The sequence below is a fragment of the Homarus americanus genome, unplaced genomic scaffold, assembly GCF_018991925.1.
Source record: "Homarus americanus isolate GMGI-L3 unplaced genomic scaffold, GMGI_Hamer_2.0 scaffold163, whole genome shotgun sequence".
In the NCBI taxonomy this organism is placed as follows: Eukaryota; Metazoa; Arthropoda; class Malacostraca; order Decapoda; family Nephropidae; genus Homarus; species Homarus americanus.
Genome location: NW_024728316.1, coordinates 47,355 through 67,684, shown reverse-complemented (window position 1 = coordinate 67,684; position 20,330 = coordinate 47,355). Strand labels below are relative to the sequence as shown.

At 48.9% G+C, this 20,330-nt stretch overlaps 1 protein-coding gene across 1 annotated transcript; it reads right to left on the bottom strand.

Annotated features, from left to right (window-relative positions):
- Positions 1–396: 396 nt before the first annotated feature.
- On the bottom strand, positions 397–16,542 carry LOC121866077. Its single transcript, XM_042365672.1, has 2 exons — positions 16,534–16,542; positions 397–1,587 (listed from the first exon to the last, which is right to left on the bottom strand). Exons 1-2 carry the CDS (start codon positions 16,540–16,542, stop codon positions 397–399), a joined length of 1,200 nt encoding a protein of 399 aa, XP_042221606.1.
- Between the last annotated feature and the right edge of the window lie 3,788 nt (positions 16,543–20,330).

Genomic DNA, 20,330 nt, shown 5'->3' with positions numbered 1-20,330 from the left:
GGAAGGCGTGTGGGTGTGGGGAAGGCAGCGGTGACGAGGCGTGTAGGTGTGGGGTGTGAGGAACGTGTAGGTGTGAGGAAGGCGTGTGGGTGGTCTGGCATTAGAGTCATAAAGGCAACGTGAGCACATTGGTGACATGAAAGGGGCGTGGGAGGTGGAGGAGGGCGGGAGGTGCCTGGAGGAAGGGCAGGAGGTGCCTGGAGGAGGTGAAGGAGGCAGGAGGTGCCTGGAGGAGGTGAAGGAGGGGCGGGTCGATAGGTTGTTGCAAGACAACACAGGAAGCAATAACAGCGATGACGGTGAGCTCTCCGAGGCCGTTATCATGGCTGGCACTGTCGAGATGAGGCACTGTCGAGATGAGGCACTGTCGAGATGAGGCTGTCGCGATGAGCACTGTCAGGATGAGGCACTGTCGAGATGGGGCACTGTCGAGATGAGGCTGTCGAGAGAGGACTGTCGCGATGAGGTACTGTCGGGATGAGGCACTGTCGAGATGGGGCACTGTCGAGATGAGGCACTGTCGAGATGAGGCACTGTCGAGATGAGGCACTGTCGCGGTAGTACTGTCGGGATGGGCACTGTCGAGATGGGGCACTGTCGAGATGAGGCACTGTCGCGATGAGGTACTGTCGAGATGAGGCACTGTCGAGAGGATGAGCACTGTCGAGATGAGGCACTGTCGAGATGAGGCACTGTCGAGATGAGGCACTGTCGAGATGAGGCACTGTCGAGATGAGGGCACTGTCGAGATGAGGCACTGTCGCGATGAGCACTGTCAGGATGAGGCACTGTCGAGATGGGGCACTGTCGAGATGGCACTGTCGAGATGAGGCACTGTCGCGATGAGGTACTGTCAGGATGAGGCACTGTCGAGATGGGGCACTGTCGAGATGAGGCACTGTCGAGAGAGGCACTGTCGAGATGAGCACTGTCGCGATGAGTACTGTCGGGATGAGGCACTGTCGAGATGGGGCACTGTCGAGATGAGCACTGTCGCGATGAGGTACTGTCAGGATGAGGCACTGTCAGATGAGGCAGTGTCCCGATGAACTGTCGAGATGAGGCACTGTCGAGATGGCTGTCAGGATGAGGCACTGTCAGGATGAGGCACTGTCGCGATGAGGCACTGTCAGGATGAGGCACTGTCAGGATGAGGCACTGCCAGAATAAGGCACTGTCAGGATGAGGCACTGTCAGGATGAGGCACTGCCAAGATGAGGCACTGTCGAGATGAGGCACTGTCGAGATGAGGCACTGTCGAGATGAGGCATTGTCGAGATGGCACTGTCGAGATGAGGCACTGTCGAGATGAGGCACTGTCGAGATGAGGCACTGTCGAGATGAGGCACTGTCAGGATGAGGCACTGTCGCGATGAGGCACTGGGGATGAGGCACTGTCAGGATGAGGCACTGCCGAGATGAGGCACTGCCGAGATGAGCACTGTCGAATGAGGCACTGTCGAGATGAGGCACTGTCAGGATGACTGCCAGATGAGGCACTGCCGAGATGAGGCACTGTCGAGATGAGGTACTGTCGAGATGAGGCTTGGAGGCACTCCGAGAGATGGGCACTGTCGAGATGAGGCACTGTCGAGATAAGTTTTCGAGATGAGGCACTCCAGTGAGGCATGTCGGCCAATCACTTTAAGAAGTGCGGCCAATCACTGAAACGGGCGGCTAATCACCGAAAACAGATAATCACTATAAAGGGGCGACCAATCACTGACAGAGGCAATCAATCACTGTCAAGAGAGACCAATCACTGTTAAGACGGCCAATCACCGTAAAGAGGGCGACCAATCACTGACAAGAGGGCGACCAATCACTGACAAGGGCAATCAATCACTGTCAAGGGGAGACCAATCACTGTCAGAGGGCGGCCAATCACAGTCAAGAGGGCGACCAATCACCATAAGAAGGAAGAATGAGAAAAGAGAGAAAGATAATGAAGAAAAAAACGAAAAGAAAAGATGAAAAGAAGGGAGGAGAATTTGAGAGAGGGTGTGGAAGTGTTACATAGGAGGAGGAGGAAGGAAACAGAAGAAAGAGAGGGAGGTGAGGAAGCAGAATGGAAGAAGAGGTAAGAAGAAGGAAGGAAAGAAAAGAAAGAAAAAAAGGAAGGAAGAAAAGAAAGAAGGACAAAGGAAGGAAAAAGAAAGGAGGAAAGAAAGAAAGAAAGAAAAAGGTAAGGAATGAAAAGAAATAAAAGAAAAATAAAGAAAAGGAATGAAGGGAAGGAAGGAAGGAAGGAACAAGACCAGCACCCAGTAGCACCCTCACCCCGCCATAACTTTCTCCTCCAGGCGACGCGACGGAGATGGTGACCCAAATGGTGCAGTCGGAAGTGACAGCTGGTTCCTGGTGGTGATTGTAGGGCGTGTAGTGGTGGTTGTAGGGCGTGTAGTGGTGGTTGTTGGGCGTGTGGTGGTTGTAGGGCGTGTAGTGGTGGTTGTTGGGCGTGTGGTGGTTGTAGGGCGTGCAGTGGTGGTTGTAGGGCGTGTGGTGGTGGTAGGGCGTGCAGTGGTGGTTGTAGGGCGTGTGGTGGTGGTTGTTGGTGGTGGTTGTAGGGCGTGCAGTGGTGGTTGTAGGGCGTGGTGGTGGTTGTAGGGCATGCAGTGGTGGTTGTTGGGCGTGTGGTGGTGGTTGTTAGGCGTGTGGTGGTTGTAGGGCGTGCAGTGGTGGTTGTAGGGCATGTGGTGGTTGTAGGGCGTGCAGTGGTGGTTGTTGGGCGTGTGGTGGTTGTAGGCGTGCATGGTGGTTGTTGGGCGTGTGGTGGTTGTAGGCGTGCAGTGGTGGTTGTTGGGCGTGTGGTGGTTGTAGGGCGTGTGGTGATGGTTGTAGGGTGTGTGGTGGTTGTTGTTGTTGTTGAGGGCGTGCGGTGGTTGTTGTTGTTGTTGTAGGGCGTGTGGTGGTTGTTGTTGTAGGGCGTGTGGTGGTTGTTGTTGTTGTAGGGCATGTGGTGGTTGTTGTTGTTTATGGGGCGTGTGGTGGTTGTTGTTGTTGTAGGGCGTGTGGTGGTGGTTGTTGTTGTAGGGCGTGTGGTGGTTGTTGTTGTTGTAGGGCGTGTGGTGGTTGTTGTTGTTGTAGGGCGTGTGGTGGTTGTTGTTGTTGTAGGGCGTGTGGTGGTTGTTGTTGTTGTTGTTGTAGGGCGTGTGGTGGTTGTTGTTTGTGACGTGTGGTGGTTGTTGTTGTTGTTGTAGGGCGTGTGGTGGTTGTTGTGGTTGTTGTAGGGCGTGTGGTGGTTGTTGTTGTTGTTGTTGTAGGGCGTGTGGTGGTTGTTGTTGTTGTAGGGCGTGTGGTGGTCGTTTGTTGTTGTAGGGCGTGTGGTGGCTGTTGTTGTTGTAGGGCGTGTGGTGGTTGTTGTTGTTGTAGGGCGTGTGGTTGTTGTTGTTGTTGTTGTAGGGCGTGTGGTGGTTGTTGTTGTTGTAGGGCGTGTGGTGGTTGTTGTTGTTGTAGGGCGTGTGGTGGTTGTTGTTGTTGTTGTAGGGCGTGTGGTGGTGGTTGTTGTTGTTGTTGTTGTAGGGCGTGTGGTGGTTGTTGTTGTTGTAGGGCGTGTGGTGGTTGTTGTTGTTGTAGGCGTGTGGTGGTTGTTGTTGTTGTAGGGCGTGTGGTGGTTTGTTGTTGTTGTAGGGCGTGTGGTGGTGGTTGTTGTTGTAGGGCGTGTGGTGGTTGTTGTTGTTGTTGTAGGGCGTGTGGTGGTTGTTGTTGTAGGGCGTGTGGTGGTTGTTGTTGTTGTAGGGCGTGTGGTGGTTGTTGTTGTTGTAGGGCGTGTGGTGGTTGTTGTTGTTGTAGGTGTGGTGGTTGTTGTTGTTGGGCGGCGTGTGGTGGTTGTTTGTTGTTGTAGGGCGTGTGGTGGTTGTTGTTGTTGTAGGGCGTGTGGTGGTTGTTGTTGTTGTTGTAGGGCGTGTGGTGGTTGTTGTTGTTGTTGTTGTAGGGCGTGTGGTGGTTGTTGTTGTTGTAGGGCGTGTGGTGGTTGTTGTTGTTGTGGGGCGTGTGGTGGTTGTTGTTGTTGTGGGGCGTGTGGTGGTTGTTGTTGTTGTTGTAGGGCGTGTGGTGGTTGTTGTTGTTGTTGTAGGGCGTGTGGTGGTTGTTGTTGTTGTAGGGCGTGTGGTGGTTGTTGTTGTTGTGGGGCGTGTGGTGGTTGTTGTTGTTGTAGGGCGTGTGGTGGTTGTTGTTTTGTAGGGCGTGTGGTGGTTGTTGTTGTTGTTGTGGGGCGTGTGGTGGTTGTTGTTGTTGTAGGGCGTGTGGTGGTTGTTGTTGTTGTTGTTTAGGGGCGTGTGGTGGTTGTTGTTGTAGGGCGTGTGGTGGTTGTTGTTGTTGTTGTAGGGCGTGTGGTGGTTGTTGTTGTTGTTGTTGTAGGCGTGTGGTGGTTGTTGTTGTTGTTGTAGGCGTGTGGTGGTTGGTTGTTGTTGTAGGCGGTTGTTGTTGTTGTTGTTGTAGGGCGTGTGGTGGTTGTTGTTGTTGTTGTAGGGCGTGGTGGTTGTTGTTGGGTTGTAGGGCGTGTGGTTGTTGTTGTTGTTGTATGGTTGTTGTTGTTGTTGTAGGGCGGTTGCGCAGTGGTGGTTGTTGGGCGTGGTGGTTGTAGGGCGTGTGGTGGTTGTAGGGCGGTGGTGGTTGTTGTTGTGGTGGTTGTTGTTGTTGTAGGGCGTGGTGGCGGTGGTGGTTGTTGGGCGTGTGGTGGTTGTAGGGCGTGTGTGGTGGTTGTTGTTGTTGTTGTAGGCGTGGTGGTGGTTGTTGTTGTAGGGCGGTGGTTGTTGTTGTTGTAGGCGGTGGTTGTTGTTGTTGTAGGTGTGATGGTTGTTGTTGTTGTAGGTGTGGTGGTGGCTGTAGGCGTGGTGGTTGTTGTTGTTGTTGTTGTAGGGCGTGGTGGTTGTTGTTGTTGTTGTTGTAGGGCGTGGTGGTTGTTGTTGTTGTAGGGCGTGGTGGTTGTTGTTGTTGTAGGCGGTGGTGGTTGTAGGCGTGTGGTGGTTGTTGGTTGTAGGCGTGTGGTGGTTGTTGTAGGGCGTGTGGTGGTTGTTGTAGGGCGTGGTGGTTGTTGTTGTAGGGCGTGGTGGTTGTTGTTGTTGTTGTAGGGCGTGTGGTTGTGTTGTTGTAGGCGTGGTGGTTGTTGTTGTAGGGCGTGGTTGTTGTAGGGCGTGGTGGTTGTTGTTGTAGGCGGTGGTTGTTGTTGTAGGCGTGGTTGTTGTTGTTGTAGGCGTGGTGGTTGTTGTTAAGGGCGTGGTGGTTGTAGGTGTGGTGGTTGTTGTTGTTGTTGTTGTAGGCGTGTGGTGGTTGTTGTTGTTGTAGGGCGTGTGGTGGTTGTTGTTGTTGTAGGGCGTGTGGTGGTTGTTGTTAGGGCGGTGGTTGTTGTTGTTGTAGGGCATGTGGTGGTTGTTGTTGTTGTAGGGGCGTGTGGTGGTTGTTGTTGTTGTAGGGCGTGTGGTGGTTGTTGTTGTTGTACGTGGTGGTTGTTGTTGTAGGTGTGGTGGTTGTTGTTGTTGTAGGGCGTGGTGGTTGTTGTTGTTGTAGGCGGTGGTGGTTGTTGTTGTAGGCGGTGGTGGTTGTTGTTGTTGTTGTAGGCGTGTGGTGGTTGTTGTTGTTGTAGGCGTGGTGTGGTTGGTTGTTGTTGTTGTTGTGAGTGTGGTGGTTGTTGTTGTTGTAGGGCGTGTGGTGGTTGTTGTTGTTGTTGTAGGTGTGGTGGTTGTTGTTGTTGTAGGGGCGTGGTGGTTGTTGTTGTTGTAGGGCGTGTGGTGGTTGTTGTTGTTGTTGTAGGCGTGGTGGTTGTTGTTGTTGTAGGGGCGTGGTGGTGGTTGTTGTTGTTGTAGGCGTGTGGTGGTTGTTGTTGTTGTAGGGGTGGTGTGGTTGTTGTTGTTGTAGGGCGTGGTGGTTGTTGTTGTAGGCGTGGTGGTTGTTGTTGTTGTGGGTGTGTGGTTGTTGTTGTAGGCGTGGTGGTTGTTGTTGTTGTAGGGCGTGGTGGTTGTTGTTGTTAGGCGGTGGTTGTTGTTGTTGTTGTAGGCGTGGTGGTTGTTGGTGGTTGTTGTGTTGGTTGTGTTTGTTGTTGTAGGGCGGTGGTTGTTGTTGTAGGCGGTGGTTGTTGTTGTTGGAGGGCGTGTGGTGGTTGTTGTTGTTGTAGGGCGGTGGTTGTTGTTGTTGTAGGGCGTGTGGTGGTTGTTGTTGTTGTAGGGCGTGTGGTTGTTGTTGTTGTAGGCGTGGTGGTGGTTGTTGTTGAGGGCGTGTGGTGGTTGTTGTTGTAGGGCGGTGGTGGTTGTTGTTGTTGTAGCGTGGTGGTTTGTTGTTGTTGTAGGGCGTGTGGTGGTTGTTGTTGTTGTAGGCTGTGGTTGTTTGTTGTAGGCGTGGTGGTTGTTGTTGTTGTAGGGGCGTGGTGGTTGTTGGTTGTTGTAGGGCGGTGGTGGTTGTTGTTGTAGGGCGTGTGGTGGTGGTTGTTGTTGTAGGGGCGTGTGGTGGTGGTTGTTGTAGGGCGTGTGGTGGTTGTTGTTGTTGTAGGGGCGTGGTGGTTGTTGTTGTTGTAGGGGCGTGTGGTGGTTGTTGTAGGGCGTGGTGGTGGTTGTTGTTGTAGGGAGGTGGTGGTTGTTGTTGTTGTAGAACGTGGTGGTTGTTGTTGTTGTAGGCGTGTGGTGGTTGTTGTTGTTGTAGGGCGTGTGGTGGTGGTGTTAGTTATGGTAGGAGTGGTGGTACTGGTAGTTGTGGTGGTAGTGGTTATGGTAATGGTACTTATGGTGGTGGCCAGTGTGGTTGTGGTGGTAGTGGTAGGTGATGGTAATGGTGGTAGTGTGGTAGGTGGTGGTAGTGTGGTACGTGGTGGTAGTGGTAGTTGTAGTAATAGTAATGGTAGTGGTGGTAGTGTGGTAGGTGGTGGTAGTGTGGTAGGTGGTGGTAGTGTGGTGGGTGGTGGTATTGTGGTATGTGGTGGTAGTGTGGTAGAGTGGTGGTAGTGGTGGTAGTGTGGTAGGTGGTGGTAATGGTGGTAGTGGTGGAGTAGTAATAGTAATGGTTGTGGTGGTAGTATTAATAGTAATGGTAGTGGTGGTAATGGTGGTAGTGTGGTAGGTGGTGGTAGTGTGGTGGGTGGTGGTGGTGTGGTACGTGGTGGTAGTGGTGGTAATGGTGGTAGTGGTGGTAGTGTGGTGGGTGGTGGTAATGGTGGTAGTGGTGGTAGTAGTAATAGTAATGGTTGTGGTGGTAGTGTGGTAGGTGGTGGTAATGGTGGTGGTGGTGGTAGTAGTAATAGTAATGGTAGTGGTGGTAGCAGTAATAGTAATGGTAGTGGTGGTAGTGTGTGGTAGGTGGTGAGTAATGGTGAGGGTAGTGGTGGTAGTGTGGTGCAGTATTGGTGGTAATGGTGGTAGTGTGGTGGGTGGTGGTAGTGTGTGGTACGTGGTGGTAATGGTGGTAGTAGTAATAGTAATGGTTGTGGTGGTAGTGTGGTACGTGTTGGTAGTGGAGGTAGTGGTAGTGGTAGTAGTAGTAAGTATTGGTAGTGGTGGTAGTGTGGTACGTGGTGGTAATGGTGGTAGTGTGGTAGGTGGTGGTAGTGGAGGTAGTGGTAGTGGTGGTAGTAGTAATAGTATTGGTAGTGGTGGTAGTGTGGTACGTGTGGTAATGGTGGTAGTGTGGTAGGTGGTGGTAATGGCGGCCACTGTGGTATGCATGGCGCGGGTCAGAGGCAATAACCGGAAACTACCAGCCTTCAGCAAATGGCCTCACCTAAACCTCCTCCCACCACCACCACCACTAACACCATCACCACCATTACTATCACCAACACTAAATCCGCTTACACCACCAACACTACCATTATCATAACTATCACCAACACTATCATCATCACCACCACCTCTACAACCACCACCACACTACATCACCACTACCACAACCACCACCAGCATAACATCTCCCACAACCACCAACATCATCACCATACTACCACAACCACTAACACCATCACACACCAATCACCACACTACCACCCATCACCACAACCACCACCACGAGTACCACCACCACACCCCATCAACAACACCACAGTACCATAACCACTACCACAATCCCACAACCACCACCACATTACCTGCATATTACCAATAACTATCTTCCACTTCCTTCTACCCACATCTTACCATAAATTTCTTTTCTTACTTCCTCCAATTATACCATAAAGCTTTTATCTCTCTCTCTCTCTCTCTTATCTTTACGTTGCCTTTTTCTCTTCATTACTCTATTTTTATGGCTCACTTTTATCCGCCTTCCTTGTGCATTACTTATCAAAACACACACACACACACACACACACACACAGATCAATGACTCAAGAGGAATTTCACCAATATTGGTTTTACAGATTATTAGACACCGCTCTTACAATTTAGGGCAGTAAGCTGTGATGTGTGGCAGTAGCTGTGATGTGTGGGTGCTGTGATGTGGCAGTGCTGATGTGTGTGCAGGCTGTGATGTGTGGCAGTAGCTGTGATGTGGCAGTAAGCTGTGATGTGTGGCAGTAGCTGTGATGTGTGGCAGTTAGCTGTGATGTGTGGCAGTAAGCTGTGATGTGTGGCAGTAAGCTGTGATGTGTGGCAGTTAGCTGTGATGTGGCTGTGATGTGTGGCAGTTAGCTGTGATGTGTGGGAGTAGCTGTGATGTGAAGCAGTAACTGTGATGTGGGTGCTGTGATGTGTGGCAGTTAGCTGTGATGTGAAGCAGTGCTGTGATGTGTGGCATTAGCTGTGATGTGTAGCAGTAGCTGTGTGTGTGTCAGTAGCTGTGATGTGTGGCAGTAAGCTGTGATGTGTGGTGTTAGCTGTGATGTGTAGCAGTGGCTGTGATGTGTGGCAGGTAGCTGTGATGTGTAGCAGTAGCTGTGATGTGTGTCAGTAAGCTGTGATGTGTGGCAGGTAGCTGTGATGTGTAGCAATGGCTGTGATGTGTGGCTTAGCTGTGTGTGGCAGATAGCTGTGATGTGTGTCAGTAAGCTGTGAAGGCATATCCACTATAAATCCACACAAAGGCATCACCCATAAATCCACATGAGGCATATCACTATCCATAAATCCACATGAGGCATATCCACTATCCATAAATCCACATGAAGAATAGCCATTATCCAGACGTTCTCATGGGGCAGCGATATTCTTAACTCTGGGCCAAGTTAGCTAGCGTAGAGACGGAGCTGCCAGGGAACTTGTAGCGAGTGGCGCCATGGTGACTCTCTCTCTCTCTCTCTCTCTCTCTCTCTCTCTCTCTCTCTCTCTTCTCTCTCTATCTTTCTCTCTCTATCTTTTATCTCTCTCAATCTTTCTTTCTCTCTCTAATCTTTCTTTCTCTCACACACACCCATCTCTCTCTCTTCTCTTCTTCTCTTTTCTCTCTCTCTCTAACCTACCCACCCTAACCAAACTAAAACTAACCTAATTAAAATCTAACGACCTAACCTAAATAGTAATTAACCAAATCCAACAAACCTAACCTAACCACAACATAAAATAACCATATTTTTTACTAACCACAACCTACCTAACCTAACCTAACCTAACCTAACCTAACCCTAACCAGCTGTTTGACAGGTGAGGACACAAACATTGTCTGGCCTCCCGGGATATTTACACCGCTCGTTCACCTGCAGTTTGGTACACATGTGAGGTCAGTTGAGAGTGTAAAATGGTGGTGTGGCTCTGAGAACACACACACACACAAACACACACACACACACACACACACACACACCCACACACACACACACACACACACACACACACACACACACACACACACACACACACACACACACACACATACAAACGGTGGAAAGAAAAATACAAGTTATACGAATTTTCCTCAAGTCAACAAAAAAGCAATAGTACGTAACGCCAATTTGATATTAACGTTCTTTTATTGACGGAATGTGACACAAGAGAATGATTACATAAAGATTAAAGTTAACGAGAGAGAGAGAGACAGGTGGCTGACAGATATTGAGCGGGAGTTACTGGGAGTTAAGGCTACTGTCCTTCACGTTGACTGCCGGTGATATGCTACCTTTCCTCCCCCACCTATTGCCCTTCTTCCTTCCTCTCCCCACCTATTGTCCTTCTTCCCTTCCTCCCCCCACCCCTATTGCCCTTCTTCCTTTCCTCCCCCCTATTGCCCTTCTTCCTTTCCTCCCCCCACCTATTGCCCTTCTTCCTTTCCTCCCCCCACCTACTGCCCTTCTTCCCTTCCTCCCCCACCTACTGCCCTTCCCCTGCTACCCCTGACCATCCCCTGTGCCCTCCTGACAATGTATTCAGCCCGGAGTCCTCATGATCCAGGGAGAGTGTCGGACCAATTACCCAACACGCTGTAGTTAACCTAACATGGGTCAATATCTCGAACTACTCAACTGCTTGTTAAGGTTAGCACGTATGAGTAAATGCTTAATGTTGACACAGATTCAACCACCATCTGATCAATAGCAACCACCATCTGACATCAACTAACCACCATCTGATATCAATAACAACCACCATTTGATATCAATAACAACCACCATCTGATATCAACAACAACCACCGTCTGACATCAATAACAACCACCATCTGATATCAATAACAACCACCATCTGATATCAATAACAACCACCATCTGACATCAATAACAACCACCATCTGATATCAATAACAACCACCATTTGATATCAATAACAACCACCATCTGATATCAACAACAACCACCGTCTGACATCAATAACAACCACCATCTGATATCAATAACAACCACCATCTGATATCAATAACAACCACCGTCTGACATCAATAACAACCACCATCTGATATCAATAACAACCACCATTTGATATCAATAACAACCACCATTTGATATCAATAACAACCACCGTCTGACAACAATAACAACCACCATCTGATATCAATAACAACCACCATTTGATATCAATAACAACCACCATCTGACATCAATGATAACCACCATCTGACATCAAAAACAACAATAACAACCACCATCTGACATCAATGATAACCACCATCTGACATCAAAAACAACAATAACAACCACCATCTGACATCAATGATAACCACCATCTGACATCAATAACAACCACCATCTGACATCCATAACAACCAGAGCCATATGACAAGTAATAACCACTTGAAGACATCCACCAAACAACCATAATCATCATTTAACAACCACACACACACACACACACACACACACACACACACACACACACACACATACACCGTTATTTAGAACAGCCATAAGTTCTAATACCAACAGCTGGTGGTTCAGGTCCTCACAACACCACCACACCTTTAACCTGCCGCCTCCTACTCCTCTTCTTCCTCCTCCTCCTCCTCTTCGTCCTCCTCCTCCTCCTCTTCTTCGTCCCCCTCCACCACCACCACCACAACCACTACTATCCATCACCACAACCACTACCAATAAGACAACCTACCACAACCACCACCATCATATATAGATTATAACCATGCATCTACTACCATCATCACTACCACAATCACAACCTATACCGTCAAACTACCACACTATACAACCAAACAACCAGACAGACAATGAATCCTGCCTACCATACGACCAAGCCACTACAAGCCAAGCCAAGCGTAGGATGACTATATATGTGCAGAGGTGAAATTTGTCTCATGTGAGGTGTAGGTGAGGGAGTGGAGACAAGGTGGAGGGGGAATGACAGAAGGTGAAAGAGGAATGATGGAAGGTTAAAGAGGAATGGTAGAAGGTGAAAGAGGAATGATAGAAGGTGAGAGGAATGATAGAAGGTGAAAGAGGAATGGTAGAAGGTGAAAGAGGAATGATGGAAGGTGAAAGAGGAATGGTAGAAGGTGAAAGCGGAATGATGGAAGATTGAAGAAGGAATGATAGAAGGTGAGGAAGGTGATAGAAGGTGAAGAGGAATGATAGAAGGTGGGAGGAATGATAGAAGGTGAAAAGGAATGATAGAAGGTGAAAGAGGAATGATGGAAGGTGAAGAGGAATGATGGAAGATGAGAGGAATGATAGGTGAAGAAGAGGAATGATATATGGAAGGTGAGGAGGAATGATAGAAGGTGAAAGAGGAATGATGGAAGGTGGAGGAATGGTAGAGAAGATTGAAGAAGGAATGATAGAAGGTGAAAGAGGAATGGTAGAGAGGGTGAAAGAGGAATGAGGTAGAGATTGAGAGAATGATAAGAAGGTGAGAGGAATGAAGAAGGTGAATGAGGGAATGATGGAAGATGAAAGAGGAATGATAGAGATTGAAGAGGAATGGTAGAAGATTTGTTGAATGAATGAAGGTGGAATGATAGGTGAATGAAGGATGAATGAAGGGAGGAATGATAGAAGGTGAAAGAGGAACCATGAAAGAGGAATGATACAAGGTGAATGAGAAGGATGATAGAAGGTGAATGAAGGAGGAATGATAGAAGGTGAATGATGAAGGAATGATAGAAGATTGAATGGAAGGAGGAATGATAGAAGGAGAATGAAGGAATGATAGAAGGTGAATGAAGGAAGAATGATAGAAGGCGAATGAAGGAGGAATGATAGAAGGTGAATGGAAGGAAGAATGATAGAAGGAGAATGAAGGAGAATGATAGGTGAAAGCGGAATGATGGAAGATTGAAGAGATGGTAGAAGGTGAGGTGAAAGAGGAATGATGGAAGGTTAAAGAGGAATGGTAGAAGGTGAAAGAGGAATGATAGAGGGTGAAAGAGGAATGATAGAAGGTGAGAGGAATGATAGAAGGTGAAAGAGGAATGGTAGAAGGTGAAAGAGGAATGGTAGAGGGTGAAAGAGGAATGATAGAAGGTGAGAGGAATGATAGAAGGTGAAAGAGGAATGATGGAAGGTGAGAGGAATGATAGAAGGTGAAAGAGGAATGATGGAAGGTGAGAGGAATGATAGAAGGTGAAAGAGGAATGATAGAAGGTGAAAGAGGAATGGTAGAAGGTGAATGAATGAAGGTGGAATGATAGGTGAATGAAGGAAGAATGATAGAAGGCGAATGAAGGAGGAATGATAGAAGGTGAATGAAGGAAGAATGATAGAAGGAGAATGAAGGAGGAATGATAGGTGAATGAAGGAGGAATGATAGAAGGTGAATGAAGGAAGAATGATAGAAGGCGAATGAAGGAAGAATGATAAAAGGTGAATGAAGGAGGAATGATATAAAGAGAATTAAGGAGGAATGATAGGTGAATGAAGGAGGAATGATAGAAGGTGAATGAAAGAAGAATGATAGGTGGTGAATGAAGGAGGAATGGTAGAAGGTGAATGAAGGAGAAATGATAGAAGGAGAATGAAGGAAGAATGATAGGTGAATGAAGGAGGAATGATACAAGGTGAATGAAGGAGGAATGGTAGAAAGAGAATGAAGGTGGAATGATAGGTGAATGAAAGAAGAATGATAGAAGGTGAATGAAGGAAGACTGCTACAAGGTGAAAGAGGAATGATGGAGGGTGAATGGAGCTTCGTGTCTGTCAGTAAAACCACAAAAAATAACGACCTTACAGATATGATGCTCCCAGGAACATGATAATTTGGTGTCATGTTCCATAATACTGAAGTGGGGGTTAGCTTAACGCCGCCTACTGCCCCTGGTGAGGACGGCGTCACCTACAGTATTGACAGACTACTAAGCGTTAGTCGGGTAGTCCATTATTGACGTTGCATATTTGAGTCTTGCCGAAGGTTGTCCCCTGAGCAGTAAAAAGTATTAAATATGGGTCATGGAACTGGTGAATCAAAAAAAAAATTACTAATGGTTCTCTAAATACTGTCAGTGGGAGGGCTGGAAGTGCTGCCGTTGCCATTCTAGCCTCATGGTAATTACAATACAGGAGACAGAATCAGTAATTGGGGTCTCCACTCTACAAACAGAACTAATTGCCATACTCACAGTCCTGAAACCTGTCGAGGACACTGCCAGTCTTACTCTTACTGACTCCTTATCCTCACTGACTCCTTATCCTCACTGACTCCTTATCCTCACTACTACTTCTCGACACCCACTTGCCTCTGATGCCACACACAAACAGGTTCCCTAATATCTTTCCTCTCCTTTCCTTCTATATTCCTCCCTAACCTACCACCTTTTCCTCTCTCCTACCCCTCCTCCCTTCCTTCCCCTTCCTCCCATCCCTCCCCCTTTCCCTCCCCCCTCTCTCCCTTTTTCCTGCCACCCCCCCCCTTCCTCTTCTCCCCTCTCATAAATAACAATTACTGTCTCCCCACAATAAAGTAAACAAATAAATATCTTCCCTCTCTGGCCACCCACACTACTGTATCACCGCCCACCTCCCGCCCACCTCCCGCCCACCCAGCCCACTTCCCATCATCCTTTCCAATCTTCCTCTCTTAACCAACAAGACATCTGCCCATCCCATCTTCCTCTCCCATCCACCCCACCTACACTATTCCTATATTCCTGTCCCATTCACTTACCCATCCCACTTCCATCCTACTCTCCCATCCACCCCTTCCATCTCACCCCCTCCACTCCCCATCGCCCTCTCTCCACCCAACTACTACCATCCTGACACTCAAAAATAACACTTCATCATCTTCCACACCTTATTATCACCTGACACTTGACCTTTATGACAATGACACCTGACACTACACTATTATTACCTCCTGACACCTGACACCTACACTATTATTACCTCCTGACACCTGACACTACCTATTATTACCTCCTGACACCTGACACTACACTATTATTGCACTCTGACACCTGACACTACACTATTGTACCTCCTGACACCTGGCTTTTCACCTTATTATTACCTCCTGACCCCACCTGACACTACACTATTACCTCCCTGACACCACAGCTTTACACTATTATTACCTCCTGACACCTGACACTACCTATTATTACCTCCCTGACACTGACACTACACTATGTACCACTGACACCTGAAGCACTACCTTATTATTACCTCTGACACCTGACACTACCCTATTATTACCTCCCTGACACCTGACACTACACTATTATTACCTCCTGACACCTGACACTACCTTATTATTACCTCCTGACACCTGACGCTACACTATTATTACCTCCTGACACCTGACACTACCCTATTATTACCTCCTGACACTTTCCCCAAACCTATTCCAACTTTACCCACCTACCCATTAACCTTCTGTTACTACAACATGTGAAAGTTAAGAGACTAATTTCTTAACCCAATTTAAACTTTAAGCCCTAAGCAACTATTGAATTAAATCTCCCTATTTAATGTTTTTCTCTCCCTATTTACCTACGGAATATCTCCCTATTTACCTATGGAATATCTCCCTATTTACCTACGGAATATCTCCCTATTTACATACAGAAAGTCTTACTCATTTTCGTCCCGCCAAACCCTCATTAAGACGTCTGTGTTATGTGAGAGAGCTCGAGGTCCCTCCAGTTCAGCCCTTAATACGACCTCTCAAGCGTTTATTTGCGGAAACCTGGCCGAGAATTACACCAATCAGGGACCTCCTTGACAAAGCAGTCCTGTGACGTCACCTCCCCCTTGCCATGTGATTGGCAAGGGTGAGTTCCAGTGACGTAACCCTCTCCCGTGGGCTGTGATTGGCTGGGAGAAGAGGGGGAACGGTAACGTCATCATCGCATATATCTACATAGCGGAAAATATGGATCGAGAATTAGACCAATAAAAAAACCTCCTGGGGAAAAATATAGGATATTGTGACGTCATCTCCAGTTTCCACAATTCCCTATGATTGGCCAGAGAAGGAGGGTACCGTGACGTCACACCAACACCGTGTAGCGTGATTGGCTAGAGAGATAGGGGTAGGGAGAAGGTAGGTCTACAGCCCACCTCCCTCCCTCACCCATAGGATGGTTCCCTATATTGACTTCCTACTTCCCTGCGTCATAACTATCGACCTTTACCCCCCTTACCCCCTCCCCCCTTTTTCCATTTCTACCCCCTTTCTTTCCTTCCCTCTCGTTTCTTACCTCCACTCATCCCTCACTTTTCTTCTCTCGCTTTTGTTTCCTTTCCTATCCTTTCCCTTTGATCTTTCCCTTATCTTTCTTTGTCTCTTTTTTTTCTCACTTTCTTCCCTTTACTCTCCCTTTCCCTCTTATTCTCTTCCCTTTCTTCGTCTCCTTCTTCCAATTACCCGCATCCTTTTTCCACCCTTCTTCCCGCCTCACTTCCCTATCCCTCACCCCTCCTCCCACAACACGAAGCCAAATCATCTCCCTCGCCTGACTAAATCCGTCTCTCTCTCTCTCTCTCTCTCTCTCTCTCTCTCTCTCTCTCTCTCTCCTCACATATCACTTCCATTTTTTCAATAACTCTTACGTTTCATCTTTTTCTTTCTATTGTTTTCTATCTTTCTTTCCATTTTCATCACGTCTATTATATCTCTCTCTCTCTCTCTCTCTCTCTTGTTTATTCTTTTGGATCCACCCCCTCCAACATGGTTCCACCCCCTCCGACGTGGCTCCACCCCTTATGACATGGCTCCGCCCCTTCCTACATAGCTCCACCCACCTCCGACATCGTTTCACCCGTTTGACATGGCTCCACCCCTCCAACCTTGGCTCCACCCCTTCTGACACGCTCGCCCTCTCCTACATAGCTCCGCCCTTCTGACATGGTTCCGCCCTTCCTACATAGCTCCACCTTCTGACACAGCTCCACCCTCTCCTACACTTAGCTCCACCCCTACGGCATTGTCTCTGCGCCCCTTCCTGCGCCAACTCCATCCCTCCGGCACAGCCCCCCACTTCCAACATAGCTCCACCCCCTCCGACATGGCTCCACCCCTTCTGACACGGCTCCACCCTCTCCGACATGGCTCCACCCCTTCCAATAAGGCTCCACCCACGCAGATAACTATGAAAACAAAGAACAGCTGTTTCTCGAGGTTGGACAAAATCTTCCTCAACTCTCTGGGTCATGATAACTCAGGCTCTCTGCTTCTTGCCAACGTTGAACGCTTCTCAATTTTCTACGAATCTCTCTCTCTTTCTCTCTCTCTCTCTTTTCTTCTCCATGTATCCCCCCCCTCTTTCTCTCTCTCTCTCTTCTTTTCTTCCCACCCATTATTATTTCCATTTATTGTCTATCTCTCCTCTTTGGAAGTCTAATTCTACTTTGCTTTGTTCTCTTCGTCTCGTTCTGCCCATTTATTGTTTCTCTCTCTCTCTCTCTGTATGTCCTTTCCTTTTATCATCATCTCCACTTTCTCTTCCCTTCTTGCCTCTTTCTCTTCTCTCATCGCTTCCTTGCTTCGTCTTATCTGCCTGTTCCTCCTCAGTGAGTTCCTTCTCTGCATCGCATCATATCACACACACACACACACACACACACACACACACACACACACACACACACACACACACACACACACACACACACACACACACACACACACACACACACACACACACACACACACACTCTCTCTCTCTTGCCTTATCCGGAACTCAATTTGCTGGGATACAACTAATTCATTCTCTCTCTCTCTCTCTCTCTCTCTCTCTCATACTTCTAAATTCACCCATTCCATCAAACTCGCTTTCTCTCCCTCCCTGGAACTTCTTCCCCGCCATTCACTGTTTCATTCATTCATTTCGTCTGTCATTCATTACTCTCCCCCAGCACACTCTAATCCTTCTTTTTTTTACAGCACAAAACATCTCTCTCTTTCTCAGAACTCTCTCTCTCTCTCTCTCTCTCTCTCTCTCTCTCTCTCTCTCTCTCTCTCTCTCTCTCTCTCTCTCTCTCTCTCTCTCTCTCTCTCTCTTTCCCCGGCGTCCCAGACAAAATCCATGGGTCTCCTCTTACTCGCCCACCTCCTCCCACTTCACCTCCTCCCTCCCCACCTCCCTCCTCTCCCTATCTCACCTCCCCTCTCTCCCTATCTCACCTCCCCTTCCTCCCCATCTCGCCTTACCTCACCTCCTTCCCAATGTCGTCTCCCCGTCATTTTACTCGCCTATGGACTCTGTGATGCCTCGCCATTGTTAGTCAAGATGTTGATAACTATCACTACCATCACTGCCTCTACCACCACTGCCTCGACTACCATCACTGCCTCTACCCACTGCCTCTACCATCACTGCCGCTACCATCACTGCCTCTACCACCACTGCCTCTACCATCACTGCCTCTACCATCACTGCCTCTACCATCACTGCCTCTACCATCACTGCCTCGACTACCATCACTGCTCGACTACCATCACTGCCTCTACCATCACTGCCTCTACCATCACCTCGACTACCATCACTGCCTCTACCACCACTCTACCATCACTGCCTCTACCATCACTGCCTCTACCATCACTGCCTCGACTACCATCACTGCCTCTACCATCACTGCCTCTACCACCACTGCCTCTACCATCACTGCCTCTATCCTGCCTCTACCATCACTGCCTCTACCATCACTGCCTCTACCATCACTGCCTCTACCATCACTGCCTCTACCACCACTGCCTCGACTACCATCACTGCCTCTACCATCACTGCCTCTACCATCACTGCCTCTACCATCACCTCGACTACCATCACTGCCTCTACCACCACTGCCTCGACTACCATCACTGCCTCTACCATCACTGCCTCTACCATCCTGCCTCTACCACCACTGCCTCTACCATCACTGCCTCTACCACCACTGCCTCGACTACCATCACTGCCTCTACCATCACTGCCTCTACCACCACTGCCTCGACTATCATCACTGCCTCTACCATCACTGCCTCTACCACCACTGCCTCGACTGCCATCACTGCCTCTACCATCACTGCCTCTACCACCACTGCCTCGACTATCATCACTGCCTCTACCACCACTGCCTCGACTACCATCACCTCTACCATCACTGCCTCTACCACCACTGCCTCTACCATCTGCCTCTACCATCACTCCTCTACCACCACTGCCTCGACTACCATCACTGCCTCTACCATCACTGCCTCTACCACCACTGCCTCGACTACCATCACTGCCTCTACCATCACTGCCTCTACCACCACCATCACCATCACTACTTGGTTCCTCTAGTCTATCACCACTACCATCCATCTCTCTACCACTACGACAACTACAATTCCTACCACCTTCGCTATCGTGCACCACCAAGTCAAACACCATTCTCCATGTCACACACACACACACACACACACACACACACACACACACACACACACAGACGTAATACAGGTTCAGCGGTTCATGTTTGGGTCGATCGTGAACGCTATAGTAAGCTATCCATTTATTCAACCCAAGTACGATTCTCCATTCTACGCACGAACGCATCATTCCATCAACCCTAAGATGTAGTAACGAACTCCACACTCGCCATTCTATTCAACGCACTCACCATCTCCATCAACGCACTCACTATCCCATTCGACGCACTCACCATCCCATCCGACGCCTCATTATCCCATTCGACACTCTACCATCCCATCGACGCACTCATTATCCCATTCGACGCACTCACCATCCCATCCGACGCACTCACCATCCCATGCGACGCACTCACCATTCCATACAACGCACTCACCATCCCATCCAATGCACTCACTATCCATACGACGCTCACCATCCCATCCGACGCACATCATTATCCCATCGACGCACTCACCATTCCATACAACGCACTCACCATCCCATCCAACGCTCACTATCCCATTCGACGCACTCACCATCCCATCCGACGCACTCACCATCCCATCCGACGCACTCACCATTCCATACGACGCACTCACCATTCCATACGACGCACTCACCATCCCATCCAACGCACTCACCATTCCATACGACGCACTCACCATCCCATCCAGCACCACCATCCATCCGACGCACTCACCATCCCATCCAACGCACTCACTTATCCCAAACCGAGCTTACCATCCCATCCGACGCACTCACCCTCCATCCGACACCACTCTTCCCATGCTACCTACACACAACACCGTCCTATTAGACGCATGAACGCACCATTCTATTCCACTCCTGGGAAACGCCCCATTAGGTTCCCTCTCCGCCATTCACCGCATGTATGAAGCAATGACGCATAAACCCCTTTCTCCTCTTCTCATTTACGCAAGGACGCACCACGACACCGAGACAGCTGACGCATGTTTTGATCCTGAACGCATGATTACCCTCCCCACTCCCATATCCTCCCCACAAACATCTCCCCTCCCTTCTCCCCTCATCCAAGACCCCACCTCCTCCTCCCCTCACACACAGATCGTTCCCCTCCTCCTCCTCCCCTCACACACAGACCACGCCCTTCCTCCTCCCCTCACACACAGACCACGCCCCTTC